We start from the raw sequence: 25791 nt of genomic DNA, 5'->3' as shown, positions 1-25791 counted from the left end.
TCTTTAATAGATTTTAATTTTTAGTTCTTTCTAAGTTGCTGAGTTTTTCCCAAGTTTTCATCGAGTTTTCTCTGAGTTTTTGTGGGTTGAAAATTTTGGGCTTGCCAAGTACTCTCCGAGTCGGAGTCTGCAAACTATGAATACAATATTATGGACAGTGGAAATTTGATATAATTAATTTTTTTTTTCTCAAGTTTTCACACTGCTTGTTGTTTAAGTCATGACTCCTCTGGGCTGTGGTTGTTATTTTGTGATGTATTATAAGTTTCTAATTATAGGGCCTCAATAAGTTTGAAAATCAAGTGGTATATTCTATTAGATGGAAATTTTGTTCCACTGTAGTACTCTAACTATTATGTTATTTTATATAGGCTCCTTAGGTGCAGTTCGTGCATCAGGTTCCCTATATGAAGAGAATTCATTATCAGAAGCTTCATCTGTTACAACTTGGTAAATATACAGGTTTCTATTCATATTGAAGTCGTTAATGGTTGTTTCAATTGCTTGGCAGTCCTTTGCAGTTCTTAAATAAAAAGAATATAGTCCTGTGCAGTTCGTGCATCAGGTTCCCTATATGAAGAGAATTCGTTATCAGATGCTTCATCTGTTACAACTTGGTAAATATACAGGTTTCTATTCATATTGAAGTCGTTAATGGTTGTTTCAATTGCTTTGCAGTCCTTTGCAGTTCTTAAATAAAAAGAATATAGTCATTCAAATACCTTTCCCTTAGAGTTACAATATAAACTACAAAGCTTTTTTGTATTCATGTATATTTGTTTGCTAAAACAAATTTCACTTTTCCACTGATTGATATTTTTATCTGACAATTGACACACATACAATTTCTTATTGATGGAAAATTGTATGCCATCGATTGGTCATAATCAGCTATATTTTTTTCGAACAAGGCAAATAAAATTAGAGCATTTGTCTAATTTCACATTAACTGTGGAGGGATTCATAAATGACAAGAAATATGGCAGCTTTATTGGATGATAAATTTTGTAACTTGAACTTCAACATAGAAGCCCCTGTATGAACCATCTGATATCAATCACCATTCAAAAAATTGGCACCATGAACTTTGTTGGTACGACAACTTCTTGGTAATACATCAACTCAAAAGGTGTTTGGCCAAGCATTACCTTATATGCTGTACGGTAGGCCCATAGTACCGACGATAGCTTCGCTTCCTAATCTTCCAATTCAATGGTGAATGATTTGTAGATCATCGAAACAATTATTTTATTACTTGCTTATAGTTGCCCGTTGGCTCTCAGAGATTAGGGGCTAGAAATGAGTGAAAGTTTTTGAACTCCGTTGTTAGTAGCTTGATGACACGATTCACAAGTGCTCTCCTTGGTCACTTGTCAGCTGAATGGGAATGTTGTACTGGCTGATGATATGTTCATAGATAAGCTTGGTCATGCTTAGTACAAAGTTATTAGGTAGGGCTTTTTCTTCCACCCACTTGGTTAAGTATTTGATTGCTACTATAATGTATTGACATCTCTATGCATGACTAGCCTTCAATGGTCCAATAAAATCCAACCCCACTGGTCGAAAAATTCTTGGGCGTGCGAGGTGTTGAGGGGCATGAAGTCTATCTTCAACGACTTCCTTGCCCTTTGGCACGTATTGCACCCCCACGACCCACTCTTGAGCCAACAACACTTCTTGTGTTGTGGTGTTTGGTCCCTTGTACCCTCCTATCGAACCTTCACACACCTCTCTACACTTAGAACCTCCTCAATGACACATCTCTTCAACACCTAGTTTGGTCCCATTTTATGCAACAATCTATTTATCAACTGAAATGTCCTACGGCTTAGGATTAGTTTTCTTATTTTGCCTGGTGGCATGTCTCTCAGGAACTATGATGTTGGGAGGTATTCCTTGATGTTGGTATGCCAGGCTAGCAATAATGTGATTTGAAACAGGTGAGCATCCGAAAAATCTTCATTTACTCCTACTGGCGGCTCCTCGGACTATATGTGTGACATTTGGTCAACGATCATGTTGCTTTTCCCTAGCCGCACGATGATTTTTGAGGTGAACTCTTGCAATAGGAGTAGCTACTTGCTGAGCCTTCCCTGAATGATCGGTTTGTTCACTAGGTACATAAGCACTTGATGGTCCACATAAAATGTGAACGTGGTCACCAATAGGTAATTCCAAAATTTCTGTACGGCATAAACCATCCTAAGAGCGTCCCTCTTTATTGTGTTCTAGTTCTTCTCTGCCTTCAATAACAATTTACTTGCAAAGTAGATTTGATAGTCTAGCTCGTGTTTGCCCACTTAAGCCAATGTAACACCAATTGCATAATTTGAAGCATCAACATGGATGTGGAATTTCTTATCCTAGGTTGGGTATGCCAAGATAGGTGCTCCCACCAATCTTGTCTTCAATTCCTTGAAGGCTTCATCTTGTGTGGTCCCCAAAGTGTGCAACTCACCTTTCCACGTCAATTTGTTTGGGGCTACAAGATTTGCACAAAGCTCCTGATGAACCTCCAATAATACCTGATGTGGTCGAGGATGGATTCTACTCTGGTGACATTCACAAGGGGTTCCATATCTGCAGTTGCAGTCACCTTGTTTGGGTCCATCTTCAATCTGGCTTTGCAGACAATGCGGCCCAACAATTTCCCTTTAGCAACCATAAATCTATAGTTCTTGGGATTCAACATCAATCTGGCTCTCCTACAACAATCCATACACTCGCAGGACTACCAAATGGGTGTCTTATCCACTTTAAATGGACCAATTGTCAAGAAACTCTTTGGACCGGTTGTCTTATCCACCACAATTGTGGTTTTTAGTTTATCTTCCTCAACAATGGAGATTTAATTATACCCCAAGAAACTGTCCATGAAGGAATATATTTCATGCTCCACTACTTCTGCTAGGATACTATTTGTGAATGGTATGGGAAAAGGGTCCTTGATAATTACTGTGTTTAAGCACTAAAGGCCCATGTATTAGCTAAATTTGCATTATGAGTAATTAAAGTAATAGTTAGGAAGTTATACCAAGAGTTGCGTCGGTTAGTATTTTAACCAACTCGGGCACTATATGTAGTACGCCATGGAATAGGATAGTATGGTAAATTTTGGAACTATTCTAGCATGGGTATGTAACTTGACTTGGTACATTCAATAAAAGATATATTTTACCAATTGTGCATCATTCCAATTACTTAGATAGATGTGATGATAATGTTATGAACTATATACATTTCATATGTTGCTGGTAATATTTTACTATATTGGCATAAACAATCCAATCACGGTACCATCAGTGGGCCCACTTTTGCTGATTGGGCTACCAAGAGGATCAGTTTTGCACCTACCAAACTATCTGAAATGGCTCATCTCATCTTCGAGGGCAGAATGTCAAATGCTAAAGTAGTAGATCTGCAGTGCACCAAGGCTGGCAACCACACTGTGCACCTCTCTACTTCATAGGGAATTGAGACAGAGCAACTGATAGCATTATTGGTGGCCTGCGCGACAGCTCCAATGACGACACTAGCACCTGTTCCCCCTTCTACCTCTATTACAACTTCACAGTTAAGTAGGGAGGCACAACTACAAGAATAGGAGCAGCAAGAGGACATTGAAGAACAACACGATACGGAGGTAGATGCCCTACTCACCCAATATGAGATGGGAGTAGCTGATATACCACAACTATCCTTGCATTTGCTGGAAGCAACTAGCACCCAGATACTTCAACAACAACCACCTACAAAAGACATGGAGATTCAGGCAACAAGGGCAATAGAAGAAAGACGACTGGATGAGGAAGAAGCCATATCCACATCATACAATGAACGCACTCAGCAAATTTTAGTTGACTTGGATATCATCACCAAAGCCACCTAGGAAATTAGGCAGAGGGCTATCCAGGCTGATATGGCTACTATTGTTTCCCAAGCTTTGTCCCTCTTGTAGTTTATGAAGACAGGGTGCCAAGAGGATTTTCAAAAGACATTGGCAGACCAAGGATGACCGGTTGAGGATATGGAGGTTCAGTCCCCGTAGTGGCAGGTAGCACAGGTGACTCAAACTATTGGACCCTTGGCTTCAGTTTTGTATGAAATGGAGGGATCTTTTCGGGCTCTATTTTTTGATTTGCAAAATCCACTTGGGAAGTGGCCAAAATTGAAGGATATCGAGTAATTCTCACGACACAAGTGGAGAAACTCGAAGCTACCTTAAAATGGGAACAAACCAAACATGTAGAGAAAATGGCAGTAGCGGATAAGGACAAAATGAATGCACTTAGGCTTCTACATGGGGTGCGCACCAAACAATTGGTGGCAGAATGAGATGTTCAGCTACTCAAATAGCAGCTTGCCCACCTCAACACTTCTACCACTCTAGGAACAACATTACTTTCCGCTTAAGCTCTAGGGACATTTTCCCATCCCTCTTCCTGAGCTTATAAGTCATGTAGAAACAACTCTTTTTTTTGGAGGGGGGGAATAATGTAGTAGGTAAATTTGCATTTTGAGTAATTAAAGTAATAGTTAGGAAGTTATACCAAGAGTTGTGTCAGTTGGTATTTTAGCCAACACTAGCACTATATGTAGTACACCATGGAATAGGATGGTATGCTAAATTTTTTAACTATTCTGGCACGGGTATGTAACTTGACTTGGTACATTCAATAAATGATATATCTTACCAATTGTGCATCATTCTAATTACTTAGACAGATGTGATGATAATGTTATGAACTATAGACATTTCATATATTGCTGGTAATATTCTACTATATTGGCATAAATAGTCCACATAGATGCTGATTTGGTTTGCGTCCTTTAGTGGGATCATGATGGGTGATACCCATTAACTTGTCTGAACCCCAAAAATAATGCTTGCCTCAAGCATCTCTATTTCTTCATTCACCATTGTGACATAACTTTTATTCATCTGGTGCAATCTCTTCTATACTGGCTAGGCTGTAGCTACTAATGGAATGCGATGTATGCATAGCTCTGAAGACACTCCCTTTATATTCTTGTAGGTCCAGGCAAAGACCTCTTTGTACTCTATGAGTATTTTGAAGGTTATGATCTCCCAATAGTATGTTTGTTGGGTTTGCTTCATCTGCTAGTTTTGTTGCCTTCAGCGAGCTCTTCGTACCATATAGGTTTCTCCTTATCAAATTGGTGTGCAGGAAACTCATTAACTCAGGTCTCTCCTTCCTTGTATTCCTTGTACTTTAATGGAAACAAGTCCTTTGTTGACTTCTCAATTTGTAGCATGTTACAATGGAGTGATTCATAATCTTCCATTTGCTAGTGGAAAAGCTTGTTTATATAATCCACATCATCTTCAAAACACCCTTCCAACTTCATAACAACTTCATCTACTTCCTTCGGTTCTCGATCAGGTCGATCACAAATTTTATCCCTCTATTCTCCATCAACAGGGTGTTGTGCTTCCAATTGTGGTTTGCCTTCGCAGTGACAAGCCACCCTCTCCCTAGGCTAGCATGTACCCTTTCTTCTTGGCTTGATGCCGTGCTAGTCGACACCCACCAAATTGAAAGTTGGCAGCCACAGTGTTAGTTTTTTGAGCTTCTTCCTAGTTTCCTCGAGTAGCACATTCACCCTTGATCCTTCATTGACAATAGTGTTCGTGAGGATGGTTCCCAAGATACCCATCACCACTGTGGGGTGTCACCTATTATTCATCGCTAGTAGCATGGGGTCCACTAAAGGGCTGACCAAAACTTCTTTATGATTTTTCATATAGGTAGTACTTATATGGTGTAAGTAATTTCAATATGCTTGGACCTATCATGAAAAGTTGGATTCAAAGAAAGCTTGATGGAACTCTGATTATCACAATGAACAATAGTGGGATTCATGGGTTGACCAAATAATCCCACAAGTAACATTCTAAGCCAAATTGCTTCCCGAGAGGCCATTGCTGCTGCAATGTATTAAGCTTTTGTGGAACTCTGTGCTACTAATGCCTACTTTTTGCATATCCATGTTATCATCACTAAGCCTAAACTGAAACATCCTGAAGTGCTTTTCCTATTAGTAACACTTCTAGCCCAATCTAAGTCTGTGAACCCATGTAAGTCCAAGTCAACTTTCTCATACTTGAGCCCAAGGTTAAGAGTGCCTTGTAAGTATCTCATAATGTGTTTGATTGCAACTAGGTAAATCTTCTTTGGCTCATACATATACTAACTTAAGGCATTAACAACATAGCAAATATTAGGTCTTGTATTTACCAAGTACATAAAAGACCCAATCATCTCTCTGTAAAGAGTAGAATCTATGGAGGGTGATTCTGCTGCTGCTTCCTTAAGTTTGTGTAGATTAGTCTCCATTAGAGAAGACATAGGTCTGCAGTTTCACAATCCAAATTTCTTCAAGATGTCTAATGTATACTTTCCTTGATTAAGTATGATGCTGTTAGAGTTCTGCCACACTTCCAGCCCTAAGAAGTAATGAAGGAGTGCTAACTCTTTCATATCAAATTCTTTGATTAGATCTTTCTTGCATTGATCTATAAGATGATTATCACTTGTTTTTAGTAAATCATCAACGTATAATATCAAAATTATCATATCATCTTTATCCTTTTTATAATAGAGATTTGGATTAGCTTCATTCTTAGAGAATCCTAAACTAGTGTGATATGTATCGATTCTTTCATACCATGCCCTGAGAGCTTGATTAAGCCTATAGAGAGCTTTCTTGAGTTTGAAAACAATGATTTTAGGATTATGAGTTTCAAATCCTTTAGGTTGTTCCAAATATACCTCTTCTATAATCTTTCCATTTAGAAATGTTGTTTTCACATCCATTCGATGTACTTTCCATCCCTTCGATGCTGCAATAGCTAGGACTGCTCTTACAGAGGTGTATCTCGCAACTGGAGTAAAGGTTTCTTCATAATTAATTCTCTCCTTCTGAGAGAATCCTTTGGCTATGAATTTGGCTTTATATTTTTCAATGCTACTGTCAGCAACATGCTTGATTTTAAATATAAACTTAGAAGAGACAACAGATTTTCCCTCAGGGCTTGGAACAATTTCCCAAACATCATTCTTAATAATGGATTGGTATTCTTCCGTCATAGCATCCTTCCAAGCTGTATGTTTAATAGCATCTGAAACATTGGTTGGTTTTGATTTAAATAAATCACTCATGTTTGCTGCATAGCTAGAAAATCTTTTGGGTCTTTTGCTTTCTCTGAAGGTTCCAGATGGTGCAGCAAAGTCTTGTGCTTCCTCTACAATCTTAATAGCCTGAAGTGGTCTTTTATTAAGATTTTGAATTTCCTCAAGATTAAGATTTTGAATTTCACCTTCAATTTTTTCAATGTTCTCCCTCTGAAACTTAGATTCATGATTTTCTTCAGAACTAGTTATATGTGTTGGATCTTCAGAACTTAGGGCTCTTTTGAATGCTAAATCTTCTTCAAATATTACATCCCTACTAAGTTCAATGCTTTTTTGACCAGGTATGTAAACTCTATATGCTTTAGATGTTTCGCTATACTCGACAAAAATACCTTTCGTCTCGGAGGGTTCTAACTTAGTTCTCTTTTCTTTTGGAACATGTATGTATACTGGGCACCAAAATATCCTAAGATGACTTATATTTGGTTTAACCTTAGAAAAGACTTCTTCAGGAGTTTTATCTCTAAGGTGGGAGTGAGGACTTCTGTTTTGAATATAGACATCCCCAAAGATAATATTCTAAATTTTGATCAAATATCATAGCTCTTGCTGCTTCTATAATTGTTCTATTCTTCCTTTGTGCTACCCTGTTTTGCTGTGGGTTATAAGGAACAATATACTCCTTCGTAATTCCTGTTTCTTTACAAAAATCTTTAAACAAATCGGAAGTATATTCCCCGCCATTGTCAGTCCTAAGAGTTTTAAGTTTGAGTCCCAATAGGTTTTCAATTAAGGATTTGAATTCTTTAAATCTCTTAAGGATTTCTTCTAATTCTTTACATTTTAAGAAGTAAATCCATGTTTTCCTAGAGAAATCATATGTAAAAAGTATATAGTACTAGAATCCTCCAAGAGAAGGAACAGGCATAGGTCCACATAAATTTGAGTGGACTAATTCTAAAACATTATGAGTTTTTCTAGTGCTATCTTAAAATGGACTTTTGGCGTTCTTACCTAGATCCCATCCTTTGCATATGCTCAAATGATCTTTATTCAACTTAGGTAAACTAGTAACCATCTTTTCCATAGTCAATAAGGCTTTGAAGTTTAGATGTCCTAACCTGCTATGCCACATTTCGTTTATATCAGCAGCTTCATGAATTAAGACTTGAATAGGTTCTATATTTAATTCATACAAGTATCCCTTTCTTTGACCAATCAACTTTGATTTCTTAAATGAAGAGTTCTTAGACTAGGTCATTACTTTACCGTCCATGAATGCAACCTTATGTCCATCATCTTCAAGTGCTGTAATGGAAATTAGATTCCTCTTGATTCTTGGTACATAGAGTACTCTTTTGAGATGAAGAGAAATACCCAACTTCAGATTCAAGGTGCAGTTTCCAATTCCTTTGACAGAATGAGTGCAATTATCACCTATGGTAACTTTGTCATTAACTTCTTCTAATATTGAGTCTAGTACTTCTTTGTATCCTGTAATTTGTCGAGATGATCCACTATCAATTACCCATGCTTTGCTTGATACTTCAATTGATAGCGTTGAATACAATACACGTTTCTCAAGATCATAATTTTCCCCTTTCCTAGTATCATTTGTATAGTTTACTTGTTGCTTTGTATTATTATGTCAATTAGATTTATAGTTTCCAAAATTTTCACATTTAAAGAATCTTATTTTGGATAAATCTCTCTTAGGTTTGTCATTTCTTTGATTACCCTTCTTCTTACCTTTATAGGAATTTGTGTTAAGGACATGAAGTTCTTCATCTTCAGTTCTTAATTTCCCTTCTTTCTTGAGTTGCCTAGATTCTTCTTGAAGGCAATCTCCTTTAAGTCAATTGAAGTCAGGAAGTTTGTCTCTAGCACTTACCCCTTGTGCGAATGTTTCCCATGAATCCGGTATCTCATCTATAGCCATAAGTGATAGCTCTTTGTCTTCAATTATTGTCCTTATACTTGCAAGTTCATCTCTTAGACTAGCCACCCTTAGGAAGTATGAATTCATAGATTCTCCCTTCCTTATCTTTATATGATTTAGTTGCCTTTTTAGTGCAAGGGTTCTAGTTGCATTGTTAACCTCATATGCATTTAATAATGCACTCATCATATTAAATGTTGTCTGATGTTTCATTAGCATAGGTATTATTTCATTTTTAACTCCATCTAATATGATTTGAATGACTTTTCTGTTTCCTTTAATCTAGATAGTTTTATGAGGATCAACATCAGGTTGCTTGGATTCCTTATCAACAAACTGTATTACATCATTGTCTTCAAGAATCATCATAATTCTGAATTTCCAAGCAACGAAGTGTTTGTTTCTATCAAACCTGTCTTCGGGTCTGATTGCGCTAGCCATTGAAGGTAGAAGGATGTTGCTAGATGTTTGCTAGATATTTTAAATCTGATTGTCAATTTGCAGAGCCTTGGTTCGACTACTAGAGCTCTGTTACCATTTAAGTCTTCTGCAAATTCTGATGAAACAATTTTGATATAATACCTTTAGCCTTGGTAGAGATGGTCCTTATATGTTCAGGACAGAATAGTTAGTGTTCTTGCTATATGATGTATTATTCTAATAATGCTTTTTTATCCCTGCTATAAATTGCATAAGGCAGCAATGCTAGAGGAGCAGACTTCTTGTATTTTGTGTGTCCTCTATCCACATTCTTACCTCTCTTTATAGTAAACCCAAGGGACATGTCCTTACAAAGGACATGACCCTTTCTTGGTCGCCACTCCATAAGACACATTAAATAACCAAGATCGGTGTCTCCGTTTGTTTGACTAATAGTTAGTTAAACTAACTACATTTAGGCTGTTAATACATTAAGAGAATGTTTCCAAATGGATTGCAATCTGCATTATAATTTAGTATATCCTAAAGGCCATTTCACTTAAAAGACATTCTATGCATTACCAGATCTGTACAATCTGCAGATTTAGATCAGTATGATATCAAAGTTATATAGAATTAACATATGGTACTTAGGATAGAAGTCCTCAACTATGACATGGTTTTAAGGAGGTCCTCAACTTTCATTGGCACCTCCATCTGCAATACTTGCCTCAGGATTTTTTTGTGCTTCCGTATAGGATGAAATGCTTGCCATGTCTTGAGTTTTTCTTCGTGCAACCTTCATCTCCCTTTCATTGTCAACCTTCGCTTCCTCGATCCTCTCTTTTGTTTGGGGGTTTGGGTAGGTTGCTTTCTTGGCCTGTGCTCTTGTGATCGCTAGTGTCCCTTCTCTCCTCAACCTCTTAATGTTCAATAGATTAACTTGTGGCTTGGGACTATATGCATTCTCATGGTTGCCATGACCACGCCATGGGTACAAGTGTTGAGGGTTTCCTCCTTCTAGCAATCTTGGATGGAAGTGTTCCCATTGATTGCAAGCTCGACATTGAGTTATTGGCCAACCCTTAGCATTGTATTATATCCAACTTTGGGTGTTTTTATTATTGTTAATATTGTTACTGTCTCTTCCTCCCCATTAGTTATTTCAGTACCTGTCGGACAATGCAGTTGTGTTGGCTTGTTGTTGAAAGGCACCCACTAGTGCAGATGATGACAAATGTTGGTCTATGAAGAGCACTTGTGCATTCCTATTTTTCATGTTGTATGTGCAGTCTTTGGTGGAGTGTCCCATTACTTGGAAAATTTTGCAAGACTTTTTAGGGCATGTACCTTTTGTATGGCCCTCCTCATAGGTTGTGCACCATAATTCTCCCTCACTCTTGCTATTGGTCCCCTTCATGGCTTTAAATTCCTTCATCATATGATGTATGTGCTTCTTACTTGTCTCTTCGTCATTGCTACTTCCATTAGAGGAACAATTGTCATCCAATGACCCATTCTTCAATGTTTTTGTTTCGCTTTCTATGTCTATGGCTTAGTTGTATGAATCCTTGTATGACGTTAGAGGAACAATCTTCATTTTCCTTCTTAGGGAGGATTTTAAATCCTCTATGGACCAACGCTTCTTTAGGTCGTCTGCTACTTAATTGCCCATTTTTTTGGGCGACTCCTTCAGTCTCTGGCAACAAGTTCTTACATTCTCATTCTTCCCTTGCTTTGTAATGTAAATCTCCGCCATGATTTCATTGTCATCCCAAAGTTGTCTGAATTCACTCTAAAATGATGTTTTCAACTCATCTTATGTATTCACCTTTGTCTTGTCTACATCGAAGAACCAATGAATAGCCACTACACATAGGGTTGCTGGAAATTGCCCTATTCATTCATTACGATCGGTCGCTCCTTTGGTCTTCTAGATTGTCTCACATGTTCGACAATGTCATAGGTGGTCCTCGCACCCTGTGAACTTAGGCAATTTGTTTTTGTTTTCCATTTGTGTTCTTATTTACCCTTGGTCCAATTTGAACCCAAGTTCGATATATTGGAACCAAACATACCGATTTGATTACCATTCTCTAGTGTCCTCTTGAGACTTACAGCTGCGTTGGTATGCCCTATGCCTTTGTTCTCAATCTCCTCTGCTCCCCTCCGAATTCTTGGCGGTGTAAGTGTTAGGTGTTGCAATTGGTGTCGAGCTTCCTCGATCAGTTCAGATATGTTGTCATCCCTTTCAACACCATACACTCTAAAGTCTTCGGCATTGGCTTCTGCAGTGTCCACCTTGTGCCCTCTATACTTGGTGACACGCCTTTGGCACCTTTCACTTTACGCCCTTGGGTACCACCTTCAACACTTCCTGGATCCTGTTCGACTAATTCTTCCCTTAAGCTCTCCCTCAACAAGTCTTTGTAGTTGTTGCGTTCTTTATACTTGTTTCTCCAATCTTAAGGCTCTCTGAATAGTGTCATATTCGTCTTCCTGTCCTCCCTAGGTACAGTTTCTATCCTTATTCAAGATATTTATCATTAATTATTTCTCTCGAAGGGGTTTAGGATGGGTTGCCTCCTTTGGCTCTAGTTGCACTCCTCTTCCCTTCGATTTTTTCTTCGTACCTTTGTAGGATTTGCTAATAGTGGTTCTCTTTGTTGTGCTCTTCTTGTGTGTTACATACGATAATGAAATGTTGTGCGAATAGTCTTGCTAGGCGACACGTCAACTAGTCCACTACTGGGCTCACTTCTAGGTAATTCCCCATTGCGCTTGCAGGAACCTTCCTCACGCAGCTTCCCTTCAAACATGAGTTTCAATCTATGCTTGCATTATGTTTGCAAAGTCTACTGTCAATGCTCTTTCGCCATAAAGAATTGTTCAAACATGTCTTCGTTTTCTTGCATCTACTCATACGCTCGTTGTTGAATGGTTGGCCCATTATTTTACTCTTGCCATGTAACTCACTACCATCATGCCCAGATCCATATAGGAAACGATGCCACATGTTTGCCTCTTAGGTTAAAGTTAAACACATACGAGAAGGCAAGTAATGTAATAGAACAGACATAATATAGAGAACTCACAACTACATTTCCATTAATCTCATCAATGCTTTACAATGTATCAGAACAATGCCAACAATACTTCTATTTCATCCCGAAAACCATAACTTCATTCGGAGATAAATACATGAACATATATAGATATGTTGAGGGGGTGCAAGTGCCAACAATTGGCAACTGTTGCCCGACTACCTAGCCCTTAACAACACTAACAATCATTAATTATACTAATTGCCCTACAACAGACTGCTTTCTTAACTATCTCATGCCTTCGATAAAAATTCCAAATTTTTTATATCTTATGTGTGGCATTTTCCCATAGCATTATAATTTAGAGATTAGGGTTTTATATAAGAGCCAATAACATCTTACATCACTGCTAAGCAGAATATTTTAATACTGCCCAATGAGAAACAAATTACAAATTTACATTCTGTGTTGTTCTTGACAACAGTGATATACCAATGCCCTTATAACCTTCTCTATTATTCACATTTTTGTAAAACCAAGCACACTGTTAAATTTGAAAAAGTTATCTTGACCTGAGGGGATCTCTGCTGCCTGCTCACATCTTGCACAATACAACTCAATCTCCATCTGAGCAGTTGAAATTGTGGTGTACTTCACTATTTTTAGTACATCTATAATAAATAATTTATTTTACAAGCATCAATAGTCTGTTAGAATGAGGATTTCCTCCAGCATGAACACAAAAGGAATTAAAAAATTTGGTTGCCTGTTTGTGTCTTGCTCTATAATACAACTCAATCTCTCAATCTAATCAGTTGCAATTTCAGTGCACTTCACTATTTTGAATTTATTTATTTGGAACAAAACTCTTTACAAGCATCATTAGTCTCTGTTAGAAATGAGATTTTTCTTTGGTATGAATAAAAAAGGAATTTCCTGTAGACATTAGATAATACGATAGATCTAAATTAGGACACATGAGCTTCTTTCAAAGGAAGTCCAAAAAATTAATAATGTAAGGATCATTTATGCTATAATTCAAAGATTGACATCCTTATCTTTCCACATAGCATTAATTATGAGACTTTCATTATATTGGAATTAAATTAGAGGTACTGTGATTATAAACAAGTAGAGAAATTTCTATATGACTGAAGTTCAAATGCACTAAATTGAAGGGCCATGCATACCTGTGTTGGGATCAAGAATCATTGACTTGTTTAGATGATGAGAAATACGCAAGCCAGATTTGAAGCTATGGAGATCACAACTAAGAGGAGCTGTAACAAAAATTGAAATTGGAGAAGCTGATAAAAACCAAGAGTAAAACTATGATGGAAATCATAGACTGGAAGAAAGGACCATCCATGTTATATCCTAAATGGAGATAATCCAAAATCTACAGCCTTAGCTTTTCAAGAAGCATGAATCCCAAAGATTCATAACTTGAATTTCAGGATAGAGAAAGTACTTTGATTATGAACAAATGTAGGAACTTAAGAGACTACAGTTCGTATGCACTAAATTGAAACGTCATACATCCCTCGAGTGGGATCAAGGGTTGTTGACTTTGTTGACATGATTGAAGATAATGATATCCAAATTTGGGATAGGATAGCTGTGAAGCTCAGAGCTAAGTTTTTTCCTGCTTATTATTATATCAGTTGAATTTGTTTCAAAAGTTATCAATCATGAAGGAGAAATAGTCGAGTTTAAAGAATACACTGAATAGCTTTTAACCTAACTGTGATGGTAGATTATGTAGTTGATGAAGAGCACTCAGGAAATATTGAGAGGGGGCTCGGGGTGAATCAATAATTCAGATTTTCTTAACTTCTAAAAACATGAAACCATATAAAACATAAAATAGAACAAAGGGTGAAAATCCACAACACAATAACTTTCATTAACAAAGAGCGCCATCCCAAATTACAAGTATGAGCAACAACCCTCTTCGAGAGTTGGTGCTCTCTGAGAGTTGGAACACTCCACAGAGCGTTCCAACTCTCAGAGAGCACCAACCCTCTTCGAAGCACCCAACTCCGAACAGCTGAAGCACTGACTCCTAGCAGCTGAGGCGCCAACTCCAGCTAGAGTGCATCAATCCTCCTCCAAGCACCAACTCCGATCAGCTGAGGCACCAATCTCAGTTAGAGAGCACCGGTCTTAATAAATACACTGAATGATATTTCTGTTTCCACACATTCAACTGCAGATCTCTAACAAACTCCTATCTACGTCCGAATTATATGTTGTTTCTTCAATAAATCCTTTCATCATTACTGCCTCTGTATATGCTATCTCAGTAATGTCTTCTCACACAGCCTTGAGTTCCTCTTTTTATCTCCTTTTCACCAAGCATGCTTAAGATGATAAGATAAGATAAATGTATTAATGTCCAACAAGAAACCACAAAAAGGGTCTAAGGGACTGAAAGTGTACAACCAAGGAGGCTAACAACAACAAAATCACCAAACAGTGTCCGAAAAGAGCAGAGTAAAAGAAAACAATAAAGCAAAAGAGAAGTAAGAGCAAGAACAAGAATACGAACATGAGCATCATCGAGGCAAGGACTAGGGATCCTAAAATGGTGTTAAGAAGTCCAGAACATAAGGGTAAGGTCCAGGGCAACCAAGAATCCTAGCGTGTCTCTGAGTACTCCTGGAGGGGTGACATTGCCGAGTAAGACTGCTGCAAAGTCTCGTGGATCTGGAATGACCTATGGTAGAAGTGTTGATCACACTCTTCACACCCTAAGCAGGAGGCAGGGGCGAGAAGAAAGGCAGTGATAAGCTGATCTGAAGCCTGGCTCTGGGGAGAAAGAAGCTGCAGAGTATGGTCATAGAGCTGCATGGTCTCCTGAAGGTAAAACACGATATATCTCTGGTCCGTATAACTAAAGAATGTGGAGAGAGACCAGCAATCTCTGAATAAACAGTAATATCTCCCTCTAATGTATGAGCAGATAGAGTACATTGCAGGCCTGTGATTGCAGAAATATGAGTTGCAGGGCTGTCACACCATTGTTACAGGGAAAATCTATCACTTCAAACCTTCAAGAACTCATCTGTGTAACTAGTCACACCTCTAAAATGAAACCAAATAGCAGAGAACATGCCCAGCACTGTCAAAACTGCCTGAAAGCTCACCCTACAAAGAACAGTAATGCATCACTGTTCAAAAGTTCAACCCAGTGTTAGAGAAATAATATCAATCTTAAGGAAATCAAATCATAAACTTGCTGGACAATGGAAAATACAATCCTTTATTTTATAAGCTCTGCCCAGAAAATATTGATACTACCCTACTGGTAATGCATATACTCCTCAAATTGTCTAACCTCACCATCAATAAAATCACAGCCTTCTTGATTGGACCACACACATGAAGCAATATAGGTATTAAAAAATGCACAAGAAGAATGTTCTGTTCTCCTTCTTAAGAACAGAGGAAAACAATTTTTTTTAATCAGCACTACTACCATTGTCTTCAGCTTCATTGTATCACCGTCACATATGCAACCCAATAATAATATCTCACCACATGAGAAAAACTTCATTCCACAAATTATCTGCACACTTTTATATCTACCTAACTCAGAACTTTTACACTAGTAACAAAATGGTCACTCTATTTTTTATTTTTCTCAATAAACTGTACAAGTCTAAGTGAACACAGGGTCAGCAACGAAAAATTCCATATATGGACTCTACCTTATCCAGCTTAACTCATCTCTCTGTTAAACACCGCCAAACCTTTTTCTCAGAATAGCTCTTTATAAAGAAAAATGATTTAAGAATCTAGAGCCACCCCGGTTGGAATTTTTTCACAAAACATTAATTGCCATAAATAAGCCACCATTGCTAGGAAAAGGAAATAAGAAGACTGATATATTTAATTTCTGTAAAATCCACTGCATGTGCCAGAAATAAGAAGACATTAATTAATACACAAACCAGAATCCTATCTTCCATCATAGTTCAATGCATAAATAAAGCCACGCCATCTTGTGTCAAGATTACTACAGGCTGTGATTTTTTACTTTCCATGCAGCCAGCATATGGGTAGCCCTTAACATAAATGCTCTCTGAAAAGAAATCATCACTAACCGTCCTTAAATAAAGGAATGATTCCTCTAGAAAAGTCCTGATGCATGAACCTTTTGAAATTCAACCAATCACAATCTGCCTAAGAAGTTGACTATTCAAGCAATGTCATGCCAAATAATCTGCAATAGCTAGGAAGTGGACGCACAAGTACTTTACAAACAGCTCAAGCATGCCAGTATGCTCAAGCAGCTCAATGAAAGCAAAGAAAACATATTTTAAACAACCTTGACTATATACCTTTGGCATCAATGAAAACATTCAACTATTTCCACTTTTGCCATTGATGACAACTCCATTTAAAACTATCTTGAAACCAATTGACTTACTTTGAAACAAAGTTGCTCCCACCCATTTGATATTAATGAGAAAATCAACCCACATAACTGAAACCAACCTGGACAACTGAGATTAACCAGCATAACTGAAACCATATTGCATAACTAAAATGGGGCTTAAAGAATATAACAATGAAAACTCCCTTTGAGTCAAAAAATTTAAATCAATGGAGTAAAACCACTTCTAACTTCTCCCTTTCTATATCATCAAGAATGTATAGATTGTTAGCAGCCTTGCTTGCATCAGCAATATGTTTATCACCTTTTCTAATCTTACAAAAATCTAAATTGAAAACTAATATGTTTATCACCTTTATCTCTGATTTTCACATATGTATATCTAACAAGTCTTACCTTACCTTCATTTGTGCATTTGAAACTGATAAATTTGCTCGTCTACAGTGATATGCATAGAACAACCACTGCCAATTTACCGTATGCCTTTTCCATTTTGTGCAGTAGAAGCTGTTTGCACAATCAGATATTCGAGGAACACTTCTTTCTCCTTCTTCCTCCAAACCTTAGCAACCTCCTTAGCTTTGTCTTCTTTTTGAAACTTTTTGTTCTTCTTGGGGAAATCTGCCATACCAATTCTACAAATGTTTCCAGTGTGACCAAAATTATTATACTCACAGCATACAACATTGTAGTTTCTTGGAAGAGCAAAAACATTCCTACCCTTAAGTCTGAAATCATTTCTTGCAAATGTTTACAGTTGATTGTCTTGCGTCCAAAACAATTGCAATAGACACAATAACCATGAAACAAAGAGTTACTAAACCTATTCATACATGTTAGTTTTGAGATAGGAGGCCTTTCCAAAGCATTATTCCTGATTTTTGATATAGAAACCTTTGAACTATTATTGTTGGTCTTCTATTGTTCTTTTGTAGACATAAAACTTTGACCTTCTTCAAGACCAACTCCCCCTTTGTCTTTAGATGGTTTCTGTGAGCCAATAATCTTATCCAAGAATATGAAACTTTTTTGATCTATCTTCTCATGATTTAATTGTGTCAAGGATTTATCTAGTTCTCTAGTTGAAACAATCTCAGCTTCAAGTCTTTCACAGTTTTCTTTAGTTTAATCTATTTCCTAAAATCTTCAATTTTCTTAGCTTTTACAATATGAACCTTCAAATTGATTATCAATTTTTCTGCTTCTTTAATAGTTTGAGATGCCTTTGGTTTTAGCCTCATTCTCTTCTTGTAGCAACATCTTCAAGTTTTTCTTTTTCTTTCTAAGTCTTGATTTCATTTAAAGTACTTGTTAGCTCCTCTTCAATATCAGCTTCTCCTTCTTTATCACTTTGATCTTCTTGTTCCTGATTTTCATCCTGTACTTCATCCATAACCATAAACAGTAATTGCTCAACTTAAGATTCTTCATACGTACGATAAAGTTTGTCCCAATTCTCTTTAGCTGTATAGCAGTGCATAACTTTCACAAGTTTTATCTCTGACAAACCACACAGGATTACCTACAAGGCTTTTTCTTTGTTTTCAAAATCCTTCTTCCCATCAGCATTTGTTGAAGAAGTTGGGGGAATTGTATAGCCAGTCTCCACACTTCTCCAAATATCAAAACCAAGAGCCATTAGATAGGTACACATTCAAATAATCTAGAATGCATAGTTAGAGCCATCAAGTACAGATGCTATGTTCATAACTAGACCTTCATGAGAACCCATGTGAAACCAAAATCGAACCCCAAGCGTTCAAGCTCTATTACCGAAGGCACCCTGGCTCTGATACCAATTGAAGAGTGCACAGGAAATACTGGGGACGAAAGAGGGAGGAGGGTGAATTACTATAGTCTATTTCTGATTTTTCAAACTGTAAAAAACATGAAACCAAATAAAACATAAAGAAAGCAACAATCATGATATTAAAACCAGATTTCTCATGGAAAATCCTTCTGGGTAAAAAACCACAGCACACATTAACTTTCTTTAACAATGGGTACCAACCCAAATTTACAAATGTGAGCACCTACCCACAGAGCGCACCAACCTTCTTCAAAGAGCCAACTCTGAATAGCTGAAACACCAACTCTAGTCAGCTGACACCAAACCCATTAAGAGAAAACTAACCCTTCATAAAGCACCAATTCTGATAAGCTGAGGCACCAACCTTAGTTAGAGAGCATTAACCCTTAGAAATACACTGAATCTGATTTGATATTTCTGTTTCCACACATTCAACTGCATGTCTCTAACAATCTCCTGGCTGTGTCTGAAGTATATGCTGTTTTCTCAATAAAATTCTTTTCATCATTTTTGTCTCTGTATATGCTGTCTCAGTAATATCTTCTCAGGAAGCATTGAGATCCTCCTTTTTATTTTCTCTTTAATGAGCACACTTAAAATGAGCAGATGGTAAACATTGCAGGCCTGTTATAGCAGAAATATGAGTTGCAAGACTGTTACACCACTGTTATAGGGTGAATCTATCACTTTAAACCTTCAAGAACTCATCTATGTAAGTAGTCAAACCTCTAAACAAAACCAAATTGCACAAAACATGTATTAGAATAATCTTTATGTTCCTTTTTAATGCTCAGTATTGTATCTTATTGTATCTCTGTAAATATTAGAATGTTTCTAATATTTAGGTGTAGTTTAGAATAGAATGTTTCTATTCTATTCGACTCCCCTCTTTGTATATATAGATCATTTGATCTCTGATTAATAAGTCAAGTATTCTGCCATTTACGTTTGTAACATTGAATCATAGCCTCTTTGAAATTCGAGAAATTTTTCAAAAGAAAAATTCATATTGAATTTTTTTCCAAGTATTTTTGAAAAATCTGTGCTTTTTTCGAATTTTCTCTCCCTCAGATTAGTGAAAATCGCGATTCTCCTTTCTGTTGTTTTCTTGGGCAAAATTTTTTGTCTTCACTCTACAAAATTGTGGATTGGTTCATGGGCGTCATTTTTCTGGTTTGTTTTGCCCTCATTTTTCTTCTGCAAAAGGCTGCGAGTTACTTGTTCTTTCTTTCACCTTGGCTGCATTTTTTTTCCTTCTGAGCATCCACCGCGATTTGGAGTCTCTTTCTAGCACGGTTTATTTTGGTCTATTTGTGGGAGCAGTCGACCTTTTTTTCACTCATCTTTGGCTCGATTTCTTTGCCCTTTTGCCTACGTTTTTTCCTCTCATTGTGGGTGCCGATGCTTTTTTGGATTTCCCCTGCTGTTTGTGGTCGTTTTTGGTGATTTTGATCATTTTCTGCCTCTCCAATGGCTGCCTAGGGTTTTTGAAGCAATCGACTAGGTTTTTGATCCCTCAAAATTAGTCGAAAAACTATTTTGAATACTTATTCTTGGTGGGTTTTTCGAGATCTCAAATGGGTTGTCAGATTTTTCTGGGTGCCTCAATTTTTGAGCCAGTAGATCCAGATTTCGACAGCATATTATTTCTAGGTTTTTTGAGCTCTCTTCTAGGTACTTCTTCGATTTTTCTTGGTCTTTCATTTTCTCACCTCGAAGTTTGTGCCATTTGAGATATTCACATATTATGAGCATCTGTATCAGGCTATCAACAGCATTAGAAGTCAGATTCAATTGAAAAGCAAGCCAATGCTGCCCAACACTCAGAGCAGAAAGAATCTATCTACCATGCCTTTATGGCTAGCATACCTGCAGATCATGTGAAATCTTCTGTCTGGTACATAGATTCTAGTGTCTCCTGACATTTCACTCATAGGTGTAATTGGTTTGTTGAATTCACTCCCTATTCTGACTCAGTAATCTTTGGAGGCAGCGAAGAATACAATATTGTCGGCAAGGGCAATGTTCAGATTCAGTCCGGAGGAAGAAGACCCATGTTCCTCAATGAATGTTATGTTCCTGGCATGAAACATAATCTTCTGTCTGTTAGATTATGAAGCACTCCCCTCAGTTGGATGTTGTTTTCAGTGGAAATAAGTGTTCGATTATTGATCGTGCTTCTCACACTACACTTGCTGTCGGTCTTGAGGATCATGGTATTTATAGGCTTGTAGATTTAGACGATTCCCTTGAGCGTGCCTTCATCACCAAATCATCCGCTCTCAGTAGCCTCTGGCATCAACAATACGGTCACCTGAACATTCAATATCTAGCACAACTTGCTCACGATAATTTAGCCCATGGCCTACCTGATATCTAGACCCATAACCATTGCGTTTGCGGAGCTTGCAAGCAAGGAAGCAACATAGGACACCATTTAAGGATGGTGAATCATGGCGGGCATCTAAAGTACTCCAGCTGGTCCACGTTGATGTATGTGATCCTATGAATACTCCTTCTGTTACTGGGAATAGATGCTTCTTACTCTTCGTGGATGATTTCAGTCGCAAAATGTGGGTATATTTTCTTAAGCAAAAATCAGATGCTTTTCTTGTATTTCAGTAGTTTAAAGCTCTAGTAGAAAAAGAGTTTGGTTCCCCCATCCGTACTCTTAGGACCGATAATGGGGGGAATTTTGTTCTTCTACTTTCTTTGCCTTTTGTACTAGTCATGGCATTAGATGTCAGTTCACCACACCTCACACCCCACATCAAAACGGTGTTATAGAGCGTCAAAACCGTATCATCACAGAAATGTCTAGGGCTATGTTAGATCATAGAAATGTTCCCAGAAAATATTGGGCAGAAGTAGTATCCACAGTTGTCTACCTTCTTAACCGGTCACCCACCCTTGCAGTTAACCATAAGACTCCTGAGGAAGCTTGGTCTAGTCGCAAACCTAGGATCAACCATTTGAAAGTTTTTGGCTCTCTAGCATATGTATGGATTCCTGATGCCAAACGCACTAAGTTGGATTGCAAAAGCCGGAAACTCATGTTTACAGGATACAATCACACATAAGGCCTACAGACTTATTGATGTAAACACTGATCGTTTAATCTTTAGTTGTGATGTTGTGTTTGATGAGGAACTTAGACCATTTCAGCTCTTTGCCTCCCCGCTGCATTCTGAGATTTAGTCTTCAACAATCTCTAACTTGGGTCCTTCTATTCTATATGAATCATCTGATGCTACTGATACACCACCTCAGCCACCTCCAGATAATACAGCTCCTGCTCCTGCTCCTCATCCAGCTATTTCGACAGCATTTGATATTGGCTCCTCTACTCTTCAGCCAAAATGGTGGGCTCAAACGATTAGTGATCTTTGTCTTGATGAACTCATTGACGGTAGAACCTCCGGAAATAACAACATTCAGCACAACACAGTTAATGTTGCTCTTATGGCCAACATCCACAGTATCCCTGAACCCCAGACATATGCAGAGGCCAAAGGAATTCTAGAATGGGAACAGGCAATGGATGCTGAGCTTCAGAGTCTTCAAAAGAATCACACTTGGGTTCTTTCAGATCTCCCTCCTGGGAAGAAACCCATTAGCTGTAAATGGGTCTATAAGGTCAAGTACCATGTAGATGGTACCTTGGACAAATACAAAGCCAGACTTGTTGCTCGAGGATTCACCCAACGCGAAGGCATTGACTATGAATAGACCTTTGCCCCGACAACCAAGATGAGCACTATTCGCCTTCTTGCTATTGCAGCTCAGTATGGTTGGAAAGTTCATCAGATGGATGTGAAGAGTGCTTTTCTCAATGGTAAGTTACAGGAAGAAGTCTACATGACGCAGCCTCTAGGTTTCAAGGTTGCCGGTTTAGAACCAAAAGTATGTAGACTCCAAAAGGCCCTCTATGGTCTTAAATAGGTCCCTTGCGCTTGGTACATAAAGATTGATCAGTACTTGGTTGCTCAGGGATTTTAGCGTAGCCCGTCAGACAGTAATCTGTAGATTAAACACTTTGGTAATGATGTTCTTTTTCTTGTTGTCTATGTGGATGATTTGATCATTACTGGGAGTTCAAAACATTTGATTTCAGAAATCAAATAGGATCTATGTAGAACTTTTGATATGACAGATCTCGGATTGCTTCATTATTTTTCAGGTATTGAGGTTTGGCAAACTGATAACAATATTTTTTTGTCTCAGTCCAAATATGCCAGAAATTTGCTTGACAGGTTTCGAATGCAGGATTGCAAACTTGCCTCCACTCCTATGGAGACTGGTCTGAAATTGTTTGCACAGTCTGATTCTCCTCCTGTGGATGAAACACTCTTCAGGCAACTAGTAGGTAGTCTCATCTACCTTACTACTACTAGACCTGGTCTCAGTTTTGCAGTCAGCTACATCTCACGGTTCATGACGAACCCCAAGACTGATCATTGGATTGCAGCAAAATGTGTGTTGCACTATGTACATGGTACTTTAGATTATGGTCTTCTTTACACAAGGAGTGCTACTCCTCAGCTCAGTGGATTCACTGATTTTGATTGGGCCCGCTTAGTTGATGATAGGAAATCTACTTTTGGCTGTGTTTAGTATCGGATCTATAGCAGTTACCTGGACCAGTAAGAAGCAGCATGCATGGGCACTCTCCTCTTTAGAAGCAGAATATAGAGGAGCTGTCAAGGCAACTTGTGAAGCAATTTGGCTTTGTCGGATGCTTGCAAATATGCATATTCCTCAAGCAGGTTTGACTTCTTTGTTTTCAGACAATTAGGGAGTACTCAAACTTGCCAAGAACCCAGTGTTTCATGAATGAACCAAGCACATAGAGCTTCAGTTAGTAGAAGATGGATCTATTCAGTTCCTTTATGTCCCTACCTTAGAGCAACCAGTAGATATTTTCACAAAACCTCTTGGTCCTGAAAAGTTTGTTAAATTTAGGGGATCTATTGGTGTAGTAAATAGATTGAGGGGGGGTATTAGAATAATCTTTATGTTTCTTTTTAATGCTCACTATTGTATCTCTGTAAATATTAGAATATTTCTAATATTTAGGTGTAGTCTAGAATAGAATGTTTCCATTCTATTCAACTCTCCTCTTTGTATATATAGATCATTTGATCTCTGATTAATAAGTCAAGTATTCTGCCATTTACGTTTGTAACATGTTATAGGGTGAATCTATCACTTTAAACCTTCAAGAACTCATCTATGCAAGTAGTCACACCTCTAAAACAAAACCAAATTGCAAAAAAATGCCTAACACTGTCAAAACTGCCTTAAGCTGAAAGATCCCTGATGGATGCCCTTGCTGATCTGCTGTAGTTTTTAAATTAATAAACTATATTTTCCTGTTATTTCTTTGATGGTCTTTGAGAATAGACAGAAGTTACAGAAGGTTTTGTTTTTGTTTTGTGTTTTTTGATAGTTTTCACAATAGTAATGAATAATGAACAATAAACATGAAAGGAGACTGAAAATAAATAAGAGCATAGAGCCAAATCAGAATTGCTATAAATCGTACCAGGCAGATTTCTGATTTGTAAAGCCAAATAATAAATCCAATGCAGTTCTAAGGAGCTTACATCCAACAATGATGCCAAACTGGATGGTGAATAATGAACATGAATCAAGGATACATCTGAGGCTGAATACAAGCATTCCCTATATTCCACATGGGGTGTACCTGCTGCAAATGGCGGCCCTAAGACCGCAAGGATCGCGTCCCAGCTGAAAGAATCAATCTGCAACACTGAAACCATAAATCTGCAACCTGAATCCACAATAAAGAATGGCGTACTCTATCCCTGATAGCAACGCACACTGTCTGAAAAAATTCAATGCCAATAACTACTGAGGGCTACATCCTAGCCAATCCAGAACCTGGGGTTTGCATCCCAGATGAAGAATTGCTCTCTCAGAGCCAATTCACAAAAACAAGTTTTTCAATATGCAAAAGATAATAAGAAATTAGGTCTCCATCTCCTTATATCCCCTTCCAACTGTAAATCGAACCCTAAAGGGAAATTACACTTTGCCCTTTAAATAAAATATAATAAAATAACATTTTCCCAATTAAAGTCGTCCATGCTATAGGAAAAACATTACTTTATTAAAATTCCATAGCTGAAGGCACCAAAAAGTCTACAGATAGTAAAATTCATGTATAATAATTTGAGACCTTTCCAACGAGCTATAACACATAGGTGTACCTGATCAACTGAAGTCAGAATCCCCTTATTACTCCAAAATGGTTATATTATTAACCTTATTTTAATTTATTTAATCACCAACTTAGGAAATATTTAAATATATTAAAATATTTCCCAAATGGTCCCAAAAGGCCCAAAATGACCAATCAAACATGAATCTGACCTTGTCACCTGTCTGTGACTGATGCCGGACAAGATGGGTCAACTGGCAGTCCATCCCTAAAATCTAGGGATGCTCCTAAAAAGTAGGAGACAGCCCCAATCAACCAAAATTGAGTACCAATGACTCTCCCCTACTGTGTGCACCTCTGAGAGTACTGTCACTGAACTGGGAGTTCCTAATGCCTCCTAAAAAATAGGAGATGCACACTAAGTCTCCAAAACGTTCGCCGAGGTCTCCAAATGCCTCCTAGACCACTCCTAGTCAATCCCTACAAATTAGGAATCTCTCTTAAACTGTAGGAAACTATTGTCTACTGCTCTAAACTACTTGGGAAGCTCATGCATGACTCTCAAAGCCCATGGGTTGGTTTCCTCTACGTTCTGCTGGCCTATGGGAACCAGATAATAGACCAACCCTGCTAGAAATGTTGTCACTAAGGAAGGGCAGAAATTGGGGACATGACATAAGCTCACCTTGAAAAGAAAAGTAATGCAGCACTACTCAAAATAGCAACCCAGTGATGGAAAAATAATATCAATGTTCAGGAAAATGACTTATGAACTTGCTATACAACAGAAAATGCAATCTATTATTTCACAAGCTCTTCCCAGAAAATATTG

At 37.8% G+C, this 25791-nt stretch overlaps 1 protein-coding gene across 1 annotated transcript in view; it reads left to right on the top strand.

Annotated features, from left to right (window-relative positions):
• LOC149543875 (plasma membrane, autoregulation-binding site, misato segment II, myosin-like, tubulin/FtsZ protein) overlaps positions 1 to 25791 on the top strand; it is a 161982-nt gene that overhangs the window by 85444 nt on the left and 50747 nt on the right. Inside the window, exon 5 of the mRNA XM_089798539.1 lies at positions 372 to 450. Coding sequence (XP_089654665.1) covers positions 372 to 450 — 79 coding nt within the window. The remainder of the gene's footprint in view (positions 1 to 371; positions 451 to 25791) is intronic.

Source organism: Cupressus sempervirens, chromosome 8 (assembly GCF_028749045.1).
Source record: "Cupressus sempervirens isolate cs-2001-9-10 chromosome 8, ASM2874904v1, whole genome shotgun sequence".
Taxonomy (NCBI): Eukaryota; Viridiplantae; Streptophyta; class Pinopsida; order Cupressales; family Cupressaceae; genus Cupressus; species Cupressus sempervirens.
Note: the sequence above shows the minus strand (reverse complement) of the source record. Positions and strands in the feature narration are given on the sequence as shown.